Genomic DNA, 25236 nt, shown 5'->3' with positions numbered 1-25236 from the left:
ACCCATATCCTAAATGATAATCAAATTTGAGGTCCATTGACATCTGGCGTTATGGCTGGTGACTGACATAATACGCCAGCCACACGGTATTCAAAAGTAAAAGTAAAATTCTCCATTTGCATTGTTTGAAATATTGTGGTAGCGGTAACACTGTTAGTTTGCCTCATATTAAAGATATACTATTTGAAAAATACAAGTAGTTTCTGCCTATACACATACAAACCCCATAGACAGAAAATAAAGTGCCACGATTCTTGGCCTGCATAGATTGCAGTATGCGGTATTGCACTTTCCACCTCTCTGTGAGAACTAACAAGAGAAAATAAACAAATAGAATTCACCCTCACTTCCTTTCAAAATCATTCTGGATTATGTGGTTTTCTCAAACTCACAACAACTTCATTTTCCACTCAGCCAAGTGCCATGCTAAAACAATAAATAAATATTCCAGCAGTAAATTGGAATAAAAGGCAACAATACAACAGATAAGTCGGTGTAAAAACAAAAAGCAACGAGGAAAAGGAGAAACTAAACTTTTGATTTAAGTTTGACTGAAAACAGTTTTGTTCACAACAAAACACAATAATTTACTAATCTAAGACACTACACAGATATACAAAAAAAAGGATGTTTTAAATTATCAGCAGGATTGGATGAACTTGCAGTAGTATGGAACAAATGTGTACAATCAATGATATAAGAGTGCTGACGATATGATAACAGTACAGGTAAAACATCCAAGAGTTGAGTAGAAGAAAATGTAACTACGGTCATAGTACATGTTACCATAATTGTTCTTGAGCAGCTGATACAAATGAAAGCATGAACATGTACTTGATTTGGTCCACTGATAGTATGACATTATGATAGTTCTTTCTCTCTAGACTATGATTTCTGATTTTGCCGAAAAAGAGATTTACAATGCACAGTAATAGCTTATACTGGATGTCTACTAATGGCCATATCAACTGTAGTAGTGTTTTATAAATATTCTTATCATATTTCTTGGAATCTCACTTCCCTACTGTAGAAAGCTTCTACATCCAATCTAGTCCTACTTTAGTTCATAATTTATTCATTAAGCTACATTTAGATGCACATATCCGATGTTAGAGTAAATTATATATTTGGCTGATCTGGATGGATTCGAGATGTAGAACCAGGAATAAAACATGATATTTTAAACCCTGGTCCTGACTTCTAACAACTGTCTGATAAAGAGATCTAATGGCTGAAGCATTGTGATAGTTCCTGTCCTTACTTACTGGATATTTGGCAACTAACGGCTGTATACGTATTTAGGAATAAAGGTGTTTATGTCTTTCAACCCATATATAATATTTCAGTCATTATTTCAAAAGGATGTATATTATTGGAGGCTCAATTGAAGACCAAACCAGTCATTATGGTAACCAAAAACAAAAAATTCCAACATTACAAGTGAATTTCTTCACTTCACAAAAAAAAAGAAAGAAAATAATTTGCAGGTTTGTCATGAGAACATGTTGCATTTCCACAAAAGGTAATGATATGTTTTTATAGGTCGCTACGATACAACACTCGGACTGAGGTCTCTCAATGCAACACTGCTACCCCCCCATTTCACATTAGAAACATTAGTACCTTCAGCAAAAGTGTTTTTCTTCTTTTCCTTTCCATCCTGTGCATTTGCATTGCATTTGTTGTCCTAGTATTTACAGTGAAGTGCTTTCTGCAAACTAAGCACCGTAAAATATCTGTCTTTTTATTTATTTTTATATTTTAAATGCATGCTTTTTTAACGCAAGTCCCTCTGTGCATTTCATTCTGTTGTTGCTAGAAAAAAGAAAGAAAGTAAATATGTACAATGACAGTTCAAAATGTCTGATAAATTCCTTCATTCTGTGTGAGCTTCTTAATGTTTGAGCCCACAGTTTTTTATCTTGTCCCAGATTCCTTCTGATACAGTACCTGCATTGACCTGTGCAGTTTCTTTGTCAGCAATACACAACAACACAAGTAAAAGGGACTTGTCATGCCATGCAAAAATATCTTCCACTACTGCTGCACCCGTATCCCTCTTCCTCCGCTCGTAAACACCAGGCCAAAGTCTGCAGTGGGACGGTTGACTCACAGCACTCCTCGCAGTCACATGCTGTTTTCACAGCTCGGAGAGACACTGCTCTCCCCTGGTATCAGGTGGATTTCGGGTGCAAACATGTGATTCTCCACTTTGTGTCCATTTTGGTTGCTGTCCGCCATGACCTCTCCACTCTCACCCATCATGCCCTGGGTGCAATTTTGTGCCGCCATCTTTGGCGATGATGGCGCCACGGACCCACCTGCCACTTCCAAAAGATGCATCTCTTCGAGGTTCTCCATGGACTGATCCTCATCGCCTGGTGGCGTGTCGACGACCAGCCTATTAGGTGACGTGGGGCACGAATCTCCCACTGGGGATGGGACCTGCTCCTCTGAGACAGGGAGGAGCGGTGAGGTCTCCCCCTCTGGGGAGTCATCTTCCAGGAGGCTGGAGCTTATGTCCCCGGGTGAAGTGGTGCTGGGGGGTGTAAGCGGGCTTTCGGCAGAGGTTTGTGCAAAGTTGACTTTTAAAACCTTAACTTTAAGAGGGTTGTTGCCTCTTAGGGAGCTCCGGATATTTTCTGCAAACCTGGTGAAACTGTCCCCTTCCTCATTCACCTCCGGGGACTGCAATTCGGCACCTGGGGTGAGGGCGTCTTTGAGTACAGAACCCTGGGTGCCTTGGTCATCATCATCAGCCCTCAGCTGGCTAAGATCAAGAGGAGGAGGAGGGGCCCTTTGGTGTCTGTCCTTATATGGCTCTGTTCCGTCCTCGTCCTCCATCCTCAAGTTAGGGCCCTCCCCTCCGACCTCGGCGTAGGAGGGGGGCGGGACTTCCTTCATTTCGAGCTCCACTTCATCTGTTGGGCTTTTGTTGGGTGCAGAGGAGAGCGCCGTCAGGGACGTGCTCAGGTTGCTCATGGAGCTCGTCGTGTTGAGATTAGTGAATGACTGCGACTTGGTCATGTGGTTGTAGATATCCTCCAGCTTCTGGACACTGAGGTGCTGTGCGCTGCCCCGGAAGTGCCGTGGACTCCGGTGCGTTCCCTGGGGGGTGCCAGTGGTGGTGACGGTTAGCCGGTGAGGGGATCTCAGCAGCACAGACTCTGAGTTTGTCCTGTCCGGGGACAGGAGGTTGGTTTCAGACATGGCACACGAGGCCTTGTCGCCGCCCCAGCGGCTGGGCGACAAGTGGTTGTCCAGGGATGTCTTCTCATCCTCAGCTCCGTCCACCACCACATCCATCAGCTCCATGCTGCGCGCAAACGCGTCCTTCAGGTTCATGGAGACTATGCTGCCATTCCTCTTGGCCCGCTCCAGCGCCTCCCTCCTCTTGATGGCCTTCTCTTGTCTCTTCTGCTCCTTATAGAACTCAGAGAAGTTGTTGACGATGATGGGGATGGGCAGGGCGATCACCAGCACACCAGCAATGCAGCAGAGCCCGCCCACGATCTTCCCCAGCAGTGTCTGCGGGTAGATGTCGCCGTAGCCCACCGTGGTCATGGTGATGGTGGCCCACCAGAAGGAAGCGGGGATACTGGTGAACTTGGTGGCATCCTCATCCTTCTCGGCAAAGAAGACCAAGCTGGAGAAAATCATAATGCCCATGGCCAGGAATAAGATGAGCAGCCCCAACTCGTTGTAGCTCCGCTTCAACGTGAAGCCCAGGGACTGGAGGCCAGTGGAGTGTCGGGCCAGCTTCAGGATCCTCAATATTCTCATGATCCTGAAGATCTGCACCACGCGGCGCACGTTCTGGAACTGCAGCACGCTCCGGTTGGACTCCGTCAGGAAGATGGTGACGTAGTATGGGAGGATGGCCAGCAGGTCGATGACGTTAAGTGGGCCTTTGAAGAACTTCCACTTGTCGGGGGAGGAGAGGAAGCGGAGGAGGTACTCCATGGTGAACCAGGCGATGCACACAGCCTCCACGTGGGCCAGCTGCGGGTTGTCGTTGGCGTGGCCGAACTCGTCTATGACCTGAAGCTCCGGTAACGTGTTGAGAGACAGTGCGATGGTGGACAGGATAATGAACAGGATCGATATGATGGCCAGGAACTGAAGAGAGGAAGAAAAAAAGATGGAGATTTCAATGTTAGCATAAGGTAAATAAGAATCTGAATGCTTACTTGCTATCATATACTGTAAAAGGTCACTAACAACTTACACACTTCAAGGAAATGGCACACAGAGAAATATACATCAATAAGAAGCGATGGCATATAAAACAACACAAATGAGTTAGAATTGACTTTTTATTTCAAAGGCTGGCCGGGAGCGCACATGAATGAAAGCATGCCAATTTATGACAGATGGGGCGATGCAATAATGATGTAAAATAACATAAAAGGGTGAAATAGGGACATGATCAGATACAAAAGGTGTTGGGTTATGAGGTGCCTATGAAGTGTGATGTTCTGTATTTAGGAAACTTGATGGGGGGAAAGATACGAGGAGAGGATAGGTATCTGGTAAACATTTTATTGGCGGCAGGAAAGAAGGCTATCACAAGGAAATGGGGACAGAAGGAGCCTCCAACACAGGGACAATGGGAGGAGTTGATTCAGGAGATACAGCTCATGGAGAAACTGACACATCGCCTGAGACTGCAGGAGGTTCAAAATGGAGGACAAATGGTCCAAATGGACAATATTTAATGACCTGATCATGAACAATGAGGGCATGGGGGAATGAGGAACAACAGAACATGTCTAGGAATATGTAAAGTAATAAGCAAGGTTTGATACGCATTGTCGATTTTATTTCTTTTTCTTTTTTCTTTTTCATGTTTGTTTGTGCTGTGTTTGTCTTTTGCCATTGTTTGTTTGTTCAAAAAATTAATACAAATCTAAGTGATAAAAAAAAGGGTGAAATAGGTAATGAAACATCCCTGTTCACAAAGTATGGGGATAGATATACAGTAGTAGGACAGAAATCTATAATTGGAGAGAGCAGTAGATGAAAGCAAAGCAATATGCACAGCAGGCAAGGAGCTGGACGGCTGGTAGAAAAGGATTCTAGCTCCACCTGTTGACAGCTGTCTAAAAGTGCTTCCACACACATTTGATGGAGTTTCACCAGTCATACAAATATCATCAGTGTTAGATTTGAGCATTAATATGAGAAAAGCATAAAGGAATATTCAGAACAATGACATAGGCTACAGTTAGTGAATAACTGGGTGATACACTCTAATAGCAAGTCTTCTGTGGAGGCTGGTTAACCCATTTTGACCTGAGATCAGATTCTAAAAATGTCTTCTAAATCCTGACAGTTTACTCAAAAAGCTATGTTTCTATTTCAGTCGTTCTTCGATATTTCAAAAATAGCAGACCTACAAGCTCGTAGCGCGGCACTCGGTGCCGCGCTATGAGCTTGTAGATCTGCTATTTTTCAATAGCTAAAGCATAATGCTAACACCAAAAGGGGTTCCCGCTCAAAATGGGTTAAATAAATAGCTATTGTGTCATCCTATGCCTGTGTCTACCATTATGTTTCCAAAAGAACAAACCCGTAAAAAAAAGGAAAGAACTCTGGACTCTGAAAGGACTCTGAGTAACTCGTATACCGCTTTGAGATGAAGGAGGAACATCGTGTCACAATGTTCCCGGCCGTGTGTCGTGGAGGTATGGCTAGAAACATCCATCATGTTAATGATGTCATAATGACCTCTCTCACATCATTATGACATGTCATTCTGCTTCAACTGGAGGTCAGGGAGGAGAGCCCGCAGAGACACTCACAGGCCTTAACCCATTTTGGGCGGGAACCCCTCTTGGTGTTTTAAGCATTATATTATTATGCTTTAGCAGATCTACAAGCTCATATGAACTTGTAGGTCTGCTATTTCTGAAAAATCATGAAAATGTGCCTGAAATCTTTGAATATATATTGTTACAGAGCGAGTTTTTAACTCAAATCTTTGCTACTGGGGGGGGTCCCTGGAACAACATATTTTCAGATGGGGGTCAGCGGCCAATGTCATATATATTTGGGGTCCTTGACATGAATATGTTTGAGAACCACTGACATAGGTTTTTCGAGAAAACTGATTTAGAAGACATTTGTAGAATCGTTCCCAGGTCAAAATGGGTTAAAGGAACACCTTTTTTTCAACCTGTCACCAATCACCACATGGCATATACCAATGCTTACTATAGGACGTGCCATTTCTGTCTACTCTGCTCTGTGTCTCAGTCAGAGGTGGGCTGTGGATAGCCTGAAAATGTACAGGGTACATGCTGACGCCACTGTCAAGGGGATAAAAAAATAAAGAGAAATAGTAGCCATAGTTGTTGAAACAATTTTCAAGCTACCCACCTCTGAGAGTTTCATACAAATGAATGAGTGAGGAGTAAGGTTAACGTGTGTGTGTGTGTGTGTGTGTGTGTGTGTGTGTGTGTGTGTGTGTGTGTGTGTGTGTGTGTGATATTATTGGCTTGCCTTACTTGACCCCCTCCTCCCACCTTCCTATGCTCTCTTCCTCCACTACCGCCTTCCGGCCTTGCACCAGCACGGATAAACACCTCCTTAGAAATATGAACTCCTTCTTTCTGCAGCTTTCCTCTATGTTCCCTTCTCGGTCTCAGCCCACACAGGTGAAAAGTCCTACACTCCCGCTAGCGCAGAGAATAACTTATATGCCCAAAAACACGCCGTTGTTCCGAATGGCTGCAGCCTCAGACATGGAGGCACTGCTGGCAGCACCCGGCATTCTCGTTGTGAGTTATTTAACATTTCCCATGAAAATCTAATCACCAGATATGAAACGGCTCCTTCAAGGCAGCAAATCTGAGACAGCCCAAATACTGATTAAGCACCACCGGCTTGCACAGCAGAACTATGACTTAAATACGTTTAAACGCTGACCATTCCCATACATTTCCGGAGGCATTTTCCATAGCTCCTTTTGTGAGTTATGGTCATTTGAGAAATGTCAGAGTCGGAAATGGAACTCAAGGATTTGGGCACTAGGCCCAGAGGGCTCCATGCAATCTCCATACTTTCTCCAGTGGGCTCTATTCAAATGATGACTATAGTGAAGAGTAAGACACTAAGCCCAGACATAATAACAACCACAGGCTGGGAGCACCCACTACAAAACTCCTGTCAGATGTTATAACATCTATACATCATACACTGTAGTTCCAATCCAAACTCTAAAAAATGAGCATGGGAAAGTGAGGAAAGGTTCTGTGCCAATCTAGCGGGGGGAGAGAGAGAGAGAGAGAGAGAGAGAGACACACACACAGAGAGAGAGAGAGAGAGAGAGAGAGAGAGAGACAGAGACAGAGACAGAGAGACAGTGTATTGTTTATTTACCCAACATAGTAGTAAAGACTAAATCGTTAAAGTGAAACAAATTAAAGCTACAAATTTACTTTAAAACAGAAAACTAGTGGAAATAGTTTCCTAATGGGCCGTCCACACCAACTACTGTATTGAATGAATGTAGTGGATGGCAGAGTCCACGTACAGTACCACGACTACAGTATAATGAGGACAGTGGTGAACTGATATACGGTAGTCACAGTGCTTGTTGGCAGGTATGCCCTTAAGCGCATACCTGCCAACATTAGGCCATGGGAAAGAGGGATATTTTCTGGGATATCGGCAAATGGTCTACACTCAACAACCCTTACACCACGGATTTACCACTTATGTAATAAAAGTTTTGAAAGAAAACTTTGGATAATACGGAAGAAATACAAGGATTGGAAATAACTTCATTTGTGTTCATAAAGTCAAAGTCAAAGTCAAAGTCATACGATTTGTCACACACGTTACCACAGTGAAATTTGTTCTCCGCATTTGACCCATCTCTTGGAGCGGTTGAGACGCAGCCAAGGAGCGGTGAGCTGCAGCCGTGCCGCGCTCGGGAATCATTTGATTAGTAGATTTGACCCCCAATCCAACCCTTTGATGCTGAGTGCCAAGCAGGGAGGCATTGGGTCCCATTTTTACAGTCTTTGGTATGACCCGGCCGGGGATCGAACCCCGACACTCTAACCACAAGGCCACTGTCTGGTCACTTTCCAGATGGGGGTCCATGGCTAAAATACAGATTTGGGAGTCCTTGACATAAAAACGTTTGAGTCCCACCTCCTCTACCAGGCCAAAAACAAAAACAAAGACAGAACGGAAACCTGGCAGAGAGTGACAATGTGAGAGAGGAGGAGGAGAGACAGAGTGTGTCCTGGCTCAAAGTGTCGCCATTAATGAATGCTGGTGCTTATTGGGTTAAACCTATTATCTAGCTAAGTGAGGCGGCCTTGGCGTGGCCTGGTGCACTGCAGAAAGACGGGCGACCACTGTGCCTCTGGGACACAGTTTGCTTCCCTCCCTGACCTCGTAGGAAGCTTATTTAAAGTTTCAACCTCTGGATTCGAGCCACCGATCAGACAACCTTAGTTTTTTTGCCCCTGTTGCGGAACAGCTTGGCACACCGTCAGCTCCTGAGACAGGGGAACGGATTACGCCTGCGAAGATAATGGTTTTGCACAGTTTAGAGGCTCGCTGAGGCATAGTAGGACTATTTGCTTACACAACTGACCTTCCAGTTACTGTACTACTTGCCATAATCTATGATTTGTGGTGCCACAAGGACATGGTATCACTCATATTTTAGAGGTCATATACCTTCTTCATTTAGAGGTGCCTGAGCGGCCACCCTGGGATACTGTTAATCTTTCTACGTTCCACACTGTGGCCTTCTCCACACTTATGTACAGCTGAATGAACAATGTACACAGTACACACGTGCACACACACACACACACACACACACACACACACACACACACACACACACACACACACACACACACACACACACACACACACACACACACACACACACACACACACACACAGTGATTTATCGTTTCAGTGACCCGGTACCATGTGATCTCATCTTCCCATGCACCCACGGACATTAGCGCCAAATGGCATTTTAGAGCGAGGATGAGCAATTTTGAGGTGGCTTGCATTAACCTCCTGTAATTGTGTGGGAGTATTTAAGAAGATCAATTACTTTGGGTCAAGTCTTCTTTGCTCCTGATTTGCATTGAGCGAGGCACAGCATCGCATGGCGTGAGCCGGAGACTTTAATCTCTGGATCTAAGCATGACCTGCGTGTTGCCCTGGAAGTGACCTGCCAATAACCTTATTATGGAGTACTACAGATGAAAGCTACCATAAATCTGACATTTTAGTGACCGGGAACAGTAATTAATAGGTGTTTCAAACACCCAAAATGGGACCCTTAACACTTTAGGCTAAAATAGCAGATCTACAAGCTCAGAAAGTGCTGCGAAAATATGCTGGGTTCATCAGGATGGGAGATAATTATTTTAGTGCTTAGCACACTTTGCAACGTAACAGAACATGATAAACGTCTGTGTAAGCGATCAAAACTGTAATTGTGGTGAAAACGGTAGTGGCTTGGTGGTGAATTTTGAAAACCTGGACATTGCTGTGTTTTAAGAGATATTTTTCAGGACACTAGTTTGAAACCCAGACAATCCCGGGCCAAACCCGGGCATCTTGTCAATGTATAGGTACAATGTCAACTTTAGCTCAAGCCCTAAAGTCGGGTGATGGGTGAATTTAATGTTTGGACTACAGGCGGGGATACTCTCTGTATACACAAGTAAGATGCGCGAACGCGGGAAGCGAACGCAGCTCGTAAATTGCAATAACAATTAGAATAAAATATAGCTGCAAGCAGCGATAAAGCGGGACCAAGATAGAAGAAGAACAATGCGCAATAAGAACAACACGCACAAATGAGACTGACGAGCTGAGTTGTCGGTACCGGAATTTGAACTCACAACCTTGTGGACCGAAGGCGGGAGCTCTACTGACTGACCTACACAGAGACAATCAGTGACTATATTGTAAACAGTAAAACCATTCAGTGATTTGGAAACAAGAAGGTGTGTCCTCATTTTGGGCATGTCTTTATCCATTACTAAAGTGTGTTTTCACGCACAGTTAAAGTGTGTGTGTGTGTGTGTGTGTGTGTGTGTGTGTGCGTGTGTGCGTGTGTGTGTGTGTGTGTGTGTGTGCGGGTGTGCGTGCGTGCGTGCGTGCGTGGCTGCATGCGTGTGTGTGTTAGGCAGACCTACATGCTCATAAACTCTTTGAAACTTTCTCCTCTCTCCTACAACCACCACCCCCTCCTCCCTCCTCGTCCCTCCTCCCTGACGATTTCGCCAACTTCTTTGACAAGAAGGTGAACGATATCCGATCCTCCTTCCCTCCTCCCCCGGCTGGTGCCCTGCGCACTACCCACACCCGTCTGCCTGCCACCCCCCCCTCTCTACCTTCATCTACTCCTCTTCCCCCCCCCATCCCCTCTCTATCCCACTTCTCTCCCCTCTCCCCTAACGAGGTCCTTCTCCTTGTTACCTCTAGTCGCCCCACCTCATGCTCTCTGGACCCGGTCCCATCCACTCTGTTGCAGTCTATTGCACCTGAACTTCTTCCCTTCTTAACCCACCTTATTAACACCTCTCTGACATCTGGCTACTTTCCCTCTACTTTCAAGACTGCCAGAGTCACCCCCCTCCTGAAGAAACCGACACTTGACCCCTCTGAGATCAAGAACTACAGACCGGTTTCCCTTCTATCCTTCCTATCTAAAACTCTTGAACGTGCTGTCTTTAAACAACTGTCCTCCTATCTCCACCAGAACAACCTCCTGGACTCCAACCAGTCTGGGTTCAAAGTGGGTCACTCGACAGAGACTGCCCTGCTGGCAGTGACGGAGTCGCTCCATGCCGCTAGAGCGAACTCTCTCTCCTCCGTCCTGATACTCCTGGACCTGTCTGCAGCGTTCGACACGGTGAACCATCAGATCCTCCTCTCCACCCTCGAGGGGATGGGTGTCTCAGGCTCTGCACTCTCCCTGTTTGCATCCTACCTGACGGGTCGCTCCTACCAGGTGATGCTGAGAGGGTCTGTGTCAGAACCACACAGGCTCACAACTGGGGTTCCCCAAGGCTCGGTTCTGGGTCCTCTTCTTTTCTCTCTCTACACTACATCTCTGGGTGCTGTCATCCACTCCCATGGCTTTTCCTACCACTGCTATGCCGATGACACCCAGCTGATCCTCTCATTTCCCCCCTCTGATACCCAAGTGGAGGCACGCATTGCTGCTTGTCTGGCTGACATCTCGGCGTGGATGTCGACAAACCACCTGAAGCTCAACCTGGACAAGACCGAGCTGATGTTCCTCCCGGGGAAGGGCTGTCCGCACCGAGACATGGCCATCACCATTGATAATGCTGTGGTGACCTCAACTCGGACTGCGAAAAATCTGGGTGTGACCCTGGACGATCAACTGACGTTCTCGGCAAACATCGCATCAGTGACAAGGTCCTGCAGATTCCTCCTCTACAACATCAGGAGGATTCGCCCCTTCCTCACGGAGAAGGCAGCCCAGGTGCTCATCCAGGCTCTCGTCATCTCCCGCCTGGACTACTGCAACTCCCTCCTTGCTGGTGCTCCGGCATCTGCCATCAGACCTCTGGAGCTTGTTCAGAAAGCTGCGGCTCGTCTGGTGTTCAACCGCCCCAAGTTCTCCCACACAACCATCCTTCTCCGTTCTCTACACTGGCTCCCCGTAGCGGCTCGCATCCAGTTCAAAACCCTGGTGTTAGCCTATAGGGCAGTGAAAGGAACAGCTCCTTCCTACCTCCGGGCTATGGTCGATGCCTACACCCCTGCCCGACCACTTCGGTCTGCCACCTCGGGGCGACTGATTGCCTCGTCACTCAAGGGTCCTTCTGGCCGATCCACACGGTCACGACTCTTTTCTGTTCTGGCCCCACAGTGGTGGAATGAACTTCCCACTGATGTTAGGACAGCAGAGTCACTGCCCATATTTCGCCGCAGGTTGAAAACCCACCTCTTCAGGAAACACTACCCTTCCTCTCTGCCTGACCTACTTGTTGTTAACTAGTTGTACGAACGCTTGTTTTCTATTGTTGTATTGTTTATTGGATCTTGTTTAGTCGATACACTTAATTGTTTTAGCTCATGCTCATTTGATTTAGCTATTTTGTCTCATCTGTTTAAGGAAATAGGTAGCTGATATATTGCACTTTTACCTTAGCACTAGGTATACTCTTGGTTGCTTGTTTTTGCAGAAAATGCACTAAAGACTTCTGGTGATTAGTAGTTTTTGTTCCCTACCTATGTTGAATACACTTATTGTAAGTCGCTTTGGATAAAAGCGTCTGCTAAATGACTGTAATGTAATGTAATGTAATAACATGTCCCGGTACAGTACAGTACAGTACAGTACAGTACAGTACGGTACGGTACAGTACGGTACAGTATGGTACAGTATGGTACGGTACAGTACAGTACGGTACAGTACGGTACAGTACGGTACAGTATGGTACAGTACGGTACAGTATGGTGCAGTACGGTACGGTACAGTACAGTATGGTACAGTACAGTACAGCACAGTATGGTACAGTACAGTGCCATATGGTACAGTACAGTACAGCACAGTATGGTACAGTACAGTGCCATATGGTACAGTACGGTACAGCACAGTATGGTACAGTACAGCACGGTATTACACATTGCACTTATTACACTATTACACTATTACACTATTACACTATTACACTACTATTAAACTATTACACTACTATTAAACTATTACACTTATTACACTATTAAACTACTATTACACTATTACACTAAATACACTTATTACACTATTACAAAATTTGACTCAATACACTATTACACTATAACACTATTACACTACTATTACACTATTACACTATTATACTATTATACTATTACACTATTACACTACTATTACACTATTACACTTATTACACTACTATTACACTATTACACTAAACACACTTATTACACTATTACAAAATGAGACTTATTACACTAACTAGTAACTCTATTATTGTGATGCCATGTGTTAGTGCCTGATGGGTCAAATGTAATCTACTTCAATATTTCTATAGTTGAGTCATCACAAATCTTGCAGCACAGAATGCATACACTGAGTTGTCTTTACCCGGATTTGAACACACAACCTTGTGGTCCAACGGCGAGAGCTCTACCAACTGAGCTATGAAACAGTCAGTTGACTCATTCTAAACAGTAACATCATTCAGTATAAACTTTAGTGTGTGTGTGTGTGTGTGTGTGTGTGTGTGTGTGTGTGCGCGCAATTTTCATTGGCTCATAAAAACTTCATTTTTTCCACTTAGAAAAAATGTGCTACGATTATTTGTCCGTATAGGTCCAAAGTTCACGTGTAGAAGTTTTCGTGCATTTTGAGCAAAGATTCTGGGAGGAGTTACATTTGAACTGTTTTTCATATAATTCAAAATGGAGGGGGATCTAAAGGTCAGAGGTCAAAAGTCAGAACACGAAAGTTGTTCGGCATGAGGAGACACATATGTGTATCAAAGTGTCATTGCCAACAGTCAAACGGTTCATGAGATATGCACGTTCAAAGTTTGCAAGTTTGCAAGTTTTCATCAATTGAGTGCTATAGCGCCACCATTTGGCCAATCATCATGGGCTTCGCATAGTCACCGTTTGGCATGGTCCTCTATCATGTTGACAAGTTTTGCGAAAACCGACTGCACGGTTCAGTCAGAACAGCTATTTTTGGCGGAAGGAGAAGGAGAAGGAGAAGAAGGAGAAGAAGAAAAATAAACACAAAAACAATAAGTGACCAAAGTCACTACGTGACTTCTTGGTCCCTTAATTACGTACTTTTTAAGTTTTTTTTTTAGTTTTTTCTTTTTAAGTTTTTTTTTTTTTAAGTTAAGTTTTGTGTGTGTGTGTGTGTGTGTGTGTGTGTGTGTGTGTGTGTGTGTGTGTGCGTGTGTTTTGTGTGTGATACAGCTGCGCCCTCTGGTGGCGGGCCGGTGGTGTTACAGCGTGACACACACAGACACACAGACAGACAGTTTAGGCCAGCTTCTATAGTTAGTGCTCACTGCGTTCGCAATAAGGACCAAACCATTGCCTCTTGGTTATTTATTTGTGAACACAAAGCCATGGCTTTCTAGAATGACGTGTGATTATTATACCGTAATAGTACATCTCACTCAATATAATGTTATACGTAAAAATTGCCTGTCAGCTTCATCGCAATCCAAGCACTGCTTGTGCAGCTAAAATTAATTACCAATCAAAGGGAAATTCCAACAGAGCTTAGCTGTCTATACAGTTGAAAGGGAGTTTGGAGTATTCAGAACTATTTGTTACAGTAGTTAACACCATGAATTTGCCGCATGTCACAGGCTTTAGCTTTATGTCTCTCCATCGCCTTCTCCTCTCATCCTCACACCTCTCTTATTTGTAAAGGTTCTGTCTCTTCAGCAAACCCCAACCAGGCCATGCTCAGCCATATGGATGAGGGCTCATTGACTTGCTTACAGTGTGTGATGATTACACAGTTGAGTGACACACTTCAGCAGTCGACTGTGCTTCTGGCCCCTGTGCTATCTCTATCCCCATTTCAACAACAGGCACTGCTTAACACATTTTGGGCGGGAACCCCTTTTAGTGTTAGCATTATGTTGTGCTTTAGCTATTGAAAAATAGCAGATCTACAAGCTCATAGCGCGCCACCGAGTGGCGCGCTACGAGCTTGTAGGTCTGCTATTTTTGAAAAATCGAAGAACGACTGACATAGAAACATAGCTTTTTCAGAAAAGTGTCAGGATGTAGAAGACATTTTTTGAATCTGATCTCTGGTCAGAATGGGTTAACACGATTGCCCTTTGAGAGAGAGATTAGAGAATTAGAGAGCCCATTCAAAGTGATCATGTGAATTGAAGAGGAGGAGCAAGTGTTTGACAGAGAGTTTATTATGTGCGTGAGTTAGAGAGCACAACCACACGCGGGCGAGAGAGTGAGTGAGGTATTATATCTATTTCAAGTTATCCCAATATTTGCTTTGCCTAGAGTCCCCTCATAGACAGAACAAAACACAAAAAAATTCAACAAATTGATTAACCTATCACTTATTATTTTATACTGCACAATGGAGTCATGCAGAAATTGTGAAAATAACCTATGTGAGCTTGTATCTTATATCTATTATTTTATTAAGATTACCGATAATTTGTGATTGATTAATTGATTGAAATATTTATTAACAGTTTGCAGAATTACAGTACATTTCAAGCACAAACTCAATACAAAGACTGTTAACTGTGAGTGGACGACCCAATTAAGCATTACACTTGTTTACAAGAGGGTCCACCATGTTCAATTCATCAAAAAATGAATATTATAATCGATTAACTCAATTAGTTCAATTAACTGTTGCAGGCCTAATTCTTCTGCCTTCATGTCCCTGGTGTATGTACTGTATGTAGGCAATGAGCATGATTCCCCAGCCCCCTCCCTCCCTCCATCCATGGCTTCAATGAGCTGGCCTGGCGTGAGCTCCTGGGGGAAGCCTGGATGGAGCAGGAGGTGTGAGCTTTGCCAAGGGGAGTGTTTTGGGCACTGAAGCGAGAGGCCTCTCTGCAGGGTTTTGCGTCTCTCACAACTCCTGTCATCTCCGTCGCTGGCCTTTGAAAATACTATTACCACTCTCTGCGTCCACTCCTCCACCACTACACCCCCCCATCCACACCCCCCCCCCCACCCCGCCCTCCTTTCTGAGTCAATAGTCAACAGAACACTAACTCCTCTCTAACTGCCCTGTCACTACTGACAGCCCAGTGGACGCTAACCGCTACGGCTCGCTGTGCATGTCGCCTGCCCTGCAGCCACGCCCGTCCCGTCACCCAATCGGATCCTCCCGGCACGCTGATGTGAACTCTGTAGATGTACACTGAAGAAGAGGAGAGAGGAGAGATGGGGAGGGGGGGGGGGGGGGGGGGAGTCACATCACCACGCCAGTGACCCGTCTGTCAGCTCGGGGTGGTTGGGCGGGGGGGTTGGTTGCTATTGATTGTGTACACTTCACATTATGGACACAGGAGCTCGGCTGGCTTGGGCGAGCGGCTTAATATCGATCCTGCTTGGAGCTCTTACTGGCCATGATGCGGTTCCGATACCTCTCCCCCCTCCCGCTGCCCCTCCCCCTCCCGTTGCCCCTCCACCAGACCACGTCATCAATTTGTGCAGGATTAATTGAGCTCCTGCTCAGGTATGATAATTTTTTGCTGCCGAATCAATCCAGGTGATCATGGCTATGGTAATGGCCATTGATCCGGAGGTCAGTGTGGTATATCTTCCCATGAGCCTGTGAATCTCTTCCAGGCGGGATGATCCTGTCAAACCACCCAGACATGGATGGCTGTTCAGAACCTCAGCACCCATTTAGAGTCACGCAACATCACGGCTTAATCTGTGCAAAGTAAATCAAATGCTACATTTAATAAATCCTGGAAAAATTTCAAAAGAAACAGTGGCTCCATGTGCTTATTTCATGTTTCTGAGCACCTGCCCTAAAACCTGGGCTTTCTACTAATAAGCCAGTACAGTATTAATAATAACGCAGGTACAGTACCAAGACAGAGGGAGTTTAGAAGCTTAGACAAAGATGTCAGAGCTGAATACACACCACCGTGCAGGGATCCAACACTAATCATCTTCTCTCCCACACAAAGCCTTTGTCGGTTGAGTAACTTGGCTGGCCAGTGTCCAAGGTTTTCACAGAGAGAGAGAGAGAGAGAGAGAGAGAGAGAGAGAGAGAGAGAGAGAGAGAGAGACAGAGAGAGAGAGAGAGAGAGAGAGAGAGAGAGAGAGAGAGAGAGAGAGACAGAGACAGAGAGACAGAGAGAGGGGGGTATTTTCTGGCTGCCCACTGGCTATAATGTAAGAGTTCATAAAACATGGGAGAGATAAAGATGAAACTTTGTAAATTCCATAAAATTCAGACAATATGTTTGAATACAAAAAGTAATTTGCATGATGTAGAAGGGCCATTTCAATGATGAATTCACAGTTTAGTCTGAAAAAGAAAAAGGCTTAGCTGGCCTTGTAGTGCCATGATAATGATGGCTAATTATTTCAGGAAAAGCCTATTGAGCTGTTAATTTTTCCTAATGTAGTCAATAATTGAAGTGGATCTAAAGCATTTGTCTTGGCATAACGCAACGTTTCAACGTAGCCACGAGGTGTCACTTGCAATTAAATTTGTCATCTGTACAGTGCAGCATGCTACACCACGCTTGGAAACCCATCTGAGGAATATTGGTGTTAATATGATTAGCTATAATTTCAGGGTCAACCAGAGAAAGGTTACACATTAGTCCCTCAATAATCATGCGTCGCCAGGCTTTCCAAAGCACCTGTGGATGCCTGGTTTCTATTTACTGATCATTGCTCCGATCCAGTCTAGTGTTAGTAGGGGGTAATACCGTCTGGAACGTTACGCGGCGGATAAAAGCATGAAATTTGGTACACATGTCCCTTGGGTCATCCTAAAACATCCCAGAAGGGGTGCCCAAAAAAATCTTAAACAGGAAGTGAGTTATTGACAAAATTCAAAATGGCCACCTAAACTGTTGACAGTTGACTCAAAAGACAACAAGAGAATCTCCAAAAACCATAATATTTCGTACACATGTCCCTTGGGTCATCCTAAAACATCCCAGAAGGGGTGCCCAAAAAAATCTTAAACAGGAAGTGAGTTATTGACAAAATTCAAAATGGCCACCTAAACTGTTGACAGTTGACTCAAAAGACAACAAGAGAATCTCCAAAAACCATAATATTTCGTACACATGTCCCTTGGGTCATCCTAAAACATCCCAGAAGGGGTGCCCAAAAAAATCTTAAACAGGAAGTGAGTTATTGACAAAATTAAAAATGGCCACCTAAACTGTTGACAGTTGACTCAAAAGACAACAAGAGAATCTCCAAAAACCATAATATTTCGTACACATGTCCCTTGGGTCATCCTAAAACATCCCAGAAGGGGTGCCCAAAAAAATCTTAAACAGGAAGTGAGTTATTGACAAAATTCAAAATGGCCACCTAAACTGTTGACAGTTGACTCAAAAGACAACAAGAGAATCTCCAAAAACCATAATATTTCGTACACATGTCCCTTGGGTCATCCTAAAACATCCCAGAAGGGGTGCCCAAAAAAATCTTAAACAGGAAGTGAGTTATTGACAAAATTCAAAATGGCCACCTAAACTGTTGACAGTTGACTCAAAAGACAACAAGAGAATCTCCAAAAACCATAATATTTCGTACACATGTCCCTTGGGTCATCCTAAGACATCTTAGAAGGGGTGCCCAAAATAATCTTAAACAGGAAGTGAGTTATTGACAAAATTCAAAATGGCACCTAAACTGTTGACAGTTGACTCAAAACACACCAAGAATCTCCAAAAACCATAATATTTGGTACACATGCCCCTTGGGTCATCCTAAGACATCCTAGAAGGGGTGCCCAAAGAAATCTGAAACAGGAAGTAAGTTATTGACAAAATTCAAAATGGCCACCTAAACTGTTGACAGTTGACTCAAAAGACAACAAGAGAATCTCCAAAAACCATAATATTTCGTACACATGTCCCTTGGGTCATCCTAAGACATCTTAGAAGGGGTGCCCAAAATAATCTTAAACAGGAAGTGAGTTATTGACAAAATTCAAAATGGCACCTAAACTGTTGACAGTTGACTCAAAAGACACCAAGAATCTCCAAAAACCATAATATTTGGTACACATGCCCCTTGGGTCATCCTAAGACATCCTAGAAGGGGTGCCCAAAGAAATCTGAAACAGGAAGTAAGTTATTGACAAAATTGAAAATGGCCGCCTAGAGTGTTGTCGATTGACTCAAAAGACACCAAGAATCTCCAAAAACCATATTATTTGGTACACGTGTCCCTTGGGTCATCCTAAGACATCCTAGAAGAGGTACCAAAAATTATCTGATACAGGAAGTGAGTTATTGACTAAATTGAAAATGGCCACCTAAAGCATGTGATACAAAAGAAAACTGATGGTTAATCCTTTTGAAGTGCTTAGGCAGGAATCAAACAGTTTTGCAGTGCTTGAAATATGCACATGTGTTCTGTATGGCAAGACAACTGACATTGAAAATGTTAATGATCTAAGGAAGGACCTGTTTGCTCAAAAATGTCTCTCAATGGAAAACATTCCTCCCACACAAGCTTTTGGTCTGAAATATGGACGGATTAAAGTTGCTGATTTGTGGACACTTTTATTCACTCTTGAGAAAGACGGTGCCAGGATGCTGGGTTACCTTGCACAGCATTATGTCAATGTGCTGGTAGTTGCAAAATGGCACACAGTTGCTAGAAGAAAATAAATAAGAAGATAGAGTCCAACATAAGCAACAAGATGAGTGCAAAATAACTAATAATAAGATGCAGAGAGTAAAATAACAATATGCAGAGTAAGATAAGATGCTGAGTAGAGTTAGATGAATCAAGATTCAAAGAGTAAAGTAAAGAAGAGGAAATAAATATGCTGATGTAGTGTAAATTTAAACATAATACGCCAGGTTATACATTCTGCAGTTGTCAACAGTTTAAACATCCATTTAGAATTTCTTCTAATTTCTTCAACACCTTTATAAATAATAGGTAATTTTGGTAATAGGTAATTTTGGATTTTTCCTTTCCTTTCCTTTAAAAAAAAGCCTTTAATGGGCACCCCTTCTAAGATGGTGAGATACACCCTAAAGAGTGCGTGTACAAGATGTGTTGCTTGTATGGAGAGAGTAAAATAACAATATTCAGAGTAAGATAAAGATGCTGAGTAAAATAGATAAAGATATGCAGTTAGATGAATAAAGAAGATTCAAAGAGTAAAGTAAAGACAAATAAATAAATATGATGATGTAGTGTAAATGTACCAGGTTATACAGACTGCAGTTGTCAACCGTTTAAACAGCCATTTAGAATTTCTTCAACATGGCCCCTTCCTAAAAGGTTTAATAAACAAATGCAAACAAACAAATAATCCCTTTTAGGAACGAGCACTATACGCTTTTATGATGTCTCTGTTATTTTGAATTTAGCAAAAAACTCACTTTTCATCTGTCAACAGCGTAGGGTAAGCGGCAATTTTAAATTTAGTCAATAACTCACTTGCTGTTTCAGATTATTTTGGGCACCCCTTCTAGGATGTTTTAGGATAACCAAAGGGACATGTGTGCCACATTGTATGCTTTTTCGAGATTCTTTAGTCGTCTTTTGAGACAATCGACAACACTGTAGGTGGCCATTTTCAATTTAGTCAATAACTCACTTTCTGTTTCGGATTCCTTTGGGCACCCCTTCTAGGATGTCTTTGGATGATCCAAGGGACATATGTGCTGAATTGTATGCTTCTATGAGATTCTATAGGCTTTTTGAGTCAATCACCAATAACACTGTAGGCGGCCATTTTCAATTTTGTCAATAATTCACTTCCTGTTCAAGATTGTTTTTGGCACCCCTTCTAGGATGTCTTAGGGTGACCCAAGGGACATGTGTGCCAAATTGTATGCTTTTTGGAGATTATTTTGGTGTCTTTTGAGTCAACTGTCAACAGTTTAGGTGGCCATTTTGAATCTTTTACATAACTCACTTCCTGTTAAAGATTTTTTTGGGCACCCCTTCTAGGATGATTTAGGATGACCCAAGGGACATCTGTACCAAATTTCATGCTTGTATCGAGTGTATCGATTGTCATGCTTGTATCGATTGTATCGCGTAACGATTTGGCCATTTTTTGATGATAGGAGTTGTGCCCCAATAGAGGGCTTATCTCTGGTCATATGAAGATTTTTACAATATATTATCTATTGGTAATCATTCATATGGTCTTTTAAAAGTTTTTAAAAACAATTATATATTTTTGGCATTGACAATATATCACTCAGAAAGGGATTAATGTGGAAGGTCATCTCATTCCGAGTGGTTTTTAAGTACATTTTTGGCATTTAAAGTTGTTTAAAACATATTTAAGACATTTGTCAGGGGTTCTTTTTGCCAAATATTTTAATATTAGTCTAATAACTATAAATGTGAAGGTTATACTTGGCACAATCAGTCAAAATTTCAGAATTATATCACATTTAGGTATAATAGGTCATTTCTGGCGGCCATTTTGGATTTTCCCCTAAAAAAAGCCTTTAATGTGTTTAAAAATGCGGGCACCCCTTCTGAGATGGTGAGATACACCCTAAAGAGTGCGTGTACCAAATGTGGTGCTTTTATCCACCGCGTAACGATTTTAGCCATTTCATGACGGTATTACCCCCTACTATGTAGAGTCTACTGTATCCGGTAATTTGGACGCACGCACGCACGCACGCACGCACGCACGCTAAAATCACACGTTTCCAGTCTGCAAGTACCTTTAGTCTAAGCCCTAACCTAGGCTGATCGCCATCAGCTGATGCACACAGCATAGGAAACACAGCCTCTGAGTTAGCTCTCTGTGTGATATCACACACACACACACACACACACACACACACACACACACACACACACACACACACACACACACACACACACACACACACACACACACACACACACACACACACACACACACACACACACACACACACACACACACACACACATTTTAATCATTTATTTATGTCCACATAAGAGATACAATACAAGGACACAAATATTTACAAGGTGCTGTACAGAGTGCAATCAGCAAATCCCGGACAAATACCCACACACCCTTCAGGGGTACAAGTAACAGCGTCTTCGCCATATTTGGCGGCTACCGATAGTGGAAGAGATTGCACAGAATTTCGCAAGCCGTTTAGCTGCTTTTTTTGGCATCCCAAGTTGTTGGAAGCCTCTTACAACCAAACTGTGTCCTACGTGTCCTAGGCTGCCAAAGATAAACACAAGTAGATTGCACCTATAGCCTAGTTCAATGATGGTCTGGAGGAGCGGCTGGTACTTCCTCTAAGCTAGATAATAATAATTATTTCGAACCTCATCCCGTAGTTTCTACTGGCTTTCTAATGGTTTCATGATGTAAGGGTGTATATTAAGCAAGGCCCCAGGTGGCATATTCATAACAGATATATCTGCGGAACAACTCTCTGCTTGCTCTCTCAAACATTGACACTAGTAGTTCTCCGTAACCATGCAACAAGCACAGCCCAAGGGCTTTTCAGGCCCGGCGGGGGTGTGTGGTTCACATCAGCACTGCTCAAAACTCTGGCTGTGTGGGCTGACAACCATATGAAAGGAGTCTTAATGAATAACAAATTCTCGCCCACTCGCAGGCCACTCATGGCCTTTGGCTCCAGATTGCATGAGCTCAATTTCAGCAGCAACCACTCTCTCCAAGAGACTCAAAGAGGAACACGCCAAGAAGTTTGTGCGTAACTGGCCTGGCTAGCCTGACACAAGGCTCTTTGGATGTGTTTTATCTGTCTCGGTTAGAACCGCCAGTAAAACAAACTGCCTCCCAGCCGGGGCGCCTGATGGAGGGGAAAGGAACTGGTTCCTTCCACGCGCTACATCCAACCAAGGAGCAACTTGGACACTCAGGCAGGAAGGAAGCATGAGTTCAAGTCCGTTATTGGGACTAGGTTGGCGGAGGGTGTGTAGAGAGCCCAGGATCACATTAGATAATTGGCACAGGGGTGAAAAAATGGGTTACAAAATCGAGGGATAAAAATTTAGAAAAAAAGAACCGCCAGTCCCTGTTGAAATACCTTCCCGGTCTCTTACAGCAAATAAAGAGCATTTCCCACCCCCCCGCCACCATGAAGGCCAAGCTGCTTTACTTTGGGGTGATATTTGTTTGTGAGTTACCTTCGTTTTCAGTAGAGGGAGGAAAAGTGCGGTGGGCATGAAATATTGATATGGTACGTTCATTTACAGCAGCCACCGCGGCAGTCGCACGGAGACGCCTGCACATTACAGGCAACCCAGCGGTGAGTGGAACTCCACTCCATTACGGCTCTGATCTGTTCTGGCTCAGTGATGCATGAGACTTGAGGGACCATGTCTGCAATTTGTAACAAAAATAACAACAACAACTCCCCCAAAAAATAAACAAGGAAACAATGCATTAGATGAAATATGAGGCTGAACTCTTTCCCTTCTCTGTGCTGTGGGGTGTTTTAATAATAATTATTTTCCAAATATCACAGTTCAGGAATTCCATTTATCGTCTAAGTCATCAGCATTCCAAGGTAAACATGCTGGATTTGTGTGGTTTGACAAACAGCTCAGAGAGAAAATCGATTGATCGTATGTAGGAATGCCTGAATGAATGAATGAATGAATGCATGCATGCATGCATGCATGCATGAATGAATGAATGAATGAATGAATGAATGAATGAATGAACGAACGAACGAACAAACGAACAAACGAACAGTGAACACTACATGTGCAACGACTGTATACGCTGTGCAGCGAGACCGTTTCAAGACTCAACCTTGAGGACAATTCATCAGCTCCCCTTCTCAATCAAGTGTATTGATGAATCTATTTTAAGCCCTGAGAGAATCCCTTGCGTGATCTGCTGACTGGAATAGAAACCTAACGCATGGTACTACCTATATCCAGTAACATAGCCTCCCTCCGTTGCTATCGGATCTCTACACCGGAGAATATTCTCAATCTATTAGTGTCTGTCAATCTATTAAAAAAATAAATATATGGCGACATCCCGTAGAGTAGTGATGCTATTTCCGTGGACAACTCAGCACTTTCTGACGGGACGATGTTTGATGTGAGTGCTTCGTGTTGCGACCAAGCCCCCCCCAAGTAAGGAGGAAGGACAGTAAGGAAAGTCACAGGCTGTCCAAAATCATTCACTCCATAGGGAGTAGGGGCCTATTATATGGTGAACATATCTGACACTATTTAAAGGACGACTTCAGCCATTTTGAACCTATGTTCATATAATTGGTCCTCATTAACACTTTGACTCCTGAACACGACCTACATGACTTAATTGACTGTAGAACAGCTTCCTTCCCAATAACGACTTGCACAAGTTATGTTTTCATTGTTTAATCCGCGTTTTAATACGTTTTAAGTCATACAGGGTTTCCATCGGACAGAGTGGGATAGGTGACGCGTTTTGATGACATCATCGCAAAAACATCCGTTGCACTGGCATGCAAATGGTTCTGGGAAATTGAGGCCCAATGCATTACAATGGCGGCGGTTCTGCGCAGCGCACGCGTTCCTCCTCAGCTCTGTTGTTGTGATCGCCACTTTGGAATATGTTTGAACACTACGACAAGCGATTACACCGTTTTAAAGTGGATTTTCATGACAAGCAACGATCAAGTCGGCGCAGCAGTGGCTCTTCAAAGGTTAATAGTGAAAACTAGGCAGGGGGATCTGGAACACGATTGTTTAATCACGGCATTAAAACTGTTTTAATACAGCATTGGTTCGGTCTGTCCCAGGACTCATTCAGGGTTCATTGAGGGGGTACCAAATGCCAATGGATCCTAATGGGTCTGTAACTCAGAGAGTTATGGGAGTCCTTGAAATTAAAAAGTTTGAGAACACCTGCTATATAGTATACTATAGTGCAGGGGGAGGCAACCTTAGGCACCAGTGGCAACATTGGCACAAAGGAGGGGGATCACTGGCACACTGGCAAGTGTGTGAGAGAGTAAAAACTATTTAAAAAAAATTCAGTCAAATAAGTCCCTCACGGCCTGGGCCATGGCTCAGTGGTCCAGGCACCTTGGCTGGTAATCCAGTCTGGCAGTGTTCCGCAGGTTCGACTCCCGATCCCGACGGCCTTTACTGCATGTCACCCCCCCATCTCTCTCCCCATTTCCTGTCAGCCTACTGTCTGTCCCTCCATAAAAATAAATAAATAAAATAAAGGCGAAAGCCACAAAAAATAAACATTTAAAAAAAAATAAAAAAATAAGTCCCTCACATTTGTGTGTAAATTACACCCTGCATTATACATTCATTAAAACTGAACTGTTATTGCCCTGAGTCTAATGATCATTATAACAACGTGAAAGAAAATATTTAAAAAGGAGGAAAAAGTTTATATTTGTGGACAATCAACATATGTTGGAATTTTTCACGTGGTGTCATTAAAATTAATTAATATTGATATGGCACACTGACGATCTAGAAAATAAAAACATGGCACTTCATTTAAAAAAGGTTGCAGACCCCTGCTATAATTTGGGACACAGTCACACTGCACTG

At 43.6% G+C, this 25236-nt stretch overlaps 1 protein-coding gene across 2 annotated transcripts in view; it reads right to left on the bottom strand.

Moving 5' to 3' along the window:
• Positions 1–2127: 2127 nt before the first annotated feature.
• The window catches only part of kcnb2b (potassium voltage-gated channel subfamily B member 2b), a gene marked incomplete at its 3' end in the record, with an annotated part of 164534 nt that continues 141425 nt past the window's right edge, over positions 2128–25236 (bottom strand). For both annotated transcript variants that reach the window (XM_079489117.1, XM_079489118.1), the window contains exon 3: positions 2128–4119. In XM_079489117.1, the coding sequence (XP_079345243.1) occupies positions 2128–4119 (1992 nt within the window). The remainder of the gene's footprint in view (positions 4120–25236) is intronic.

This window comes from Electrona antarctica (assembly GCF_951216825.1).
Source record: "Electrona antarctica genome assembly, chromosome: 20".
Taxonomy (NCBI): domain Eukaryota; kingdom Metazoa; phylum Chordata; class Actinopteri; order Myctophiformes; family Myctophidae; genus Electrona; species Electrona antarctica.
Note: the sequence above shows the minus strand (reverse complement) of the source record. Positions and strands in the feature narration are given on the sequence as shown.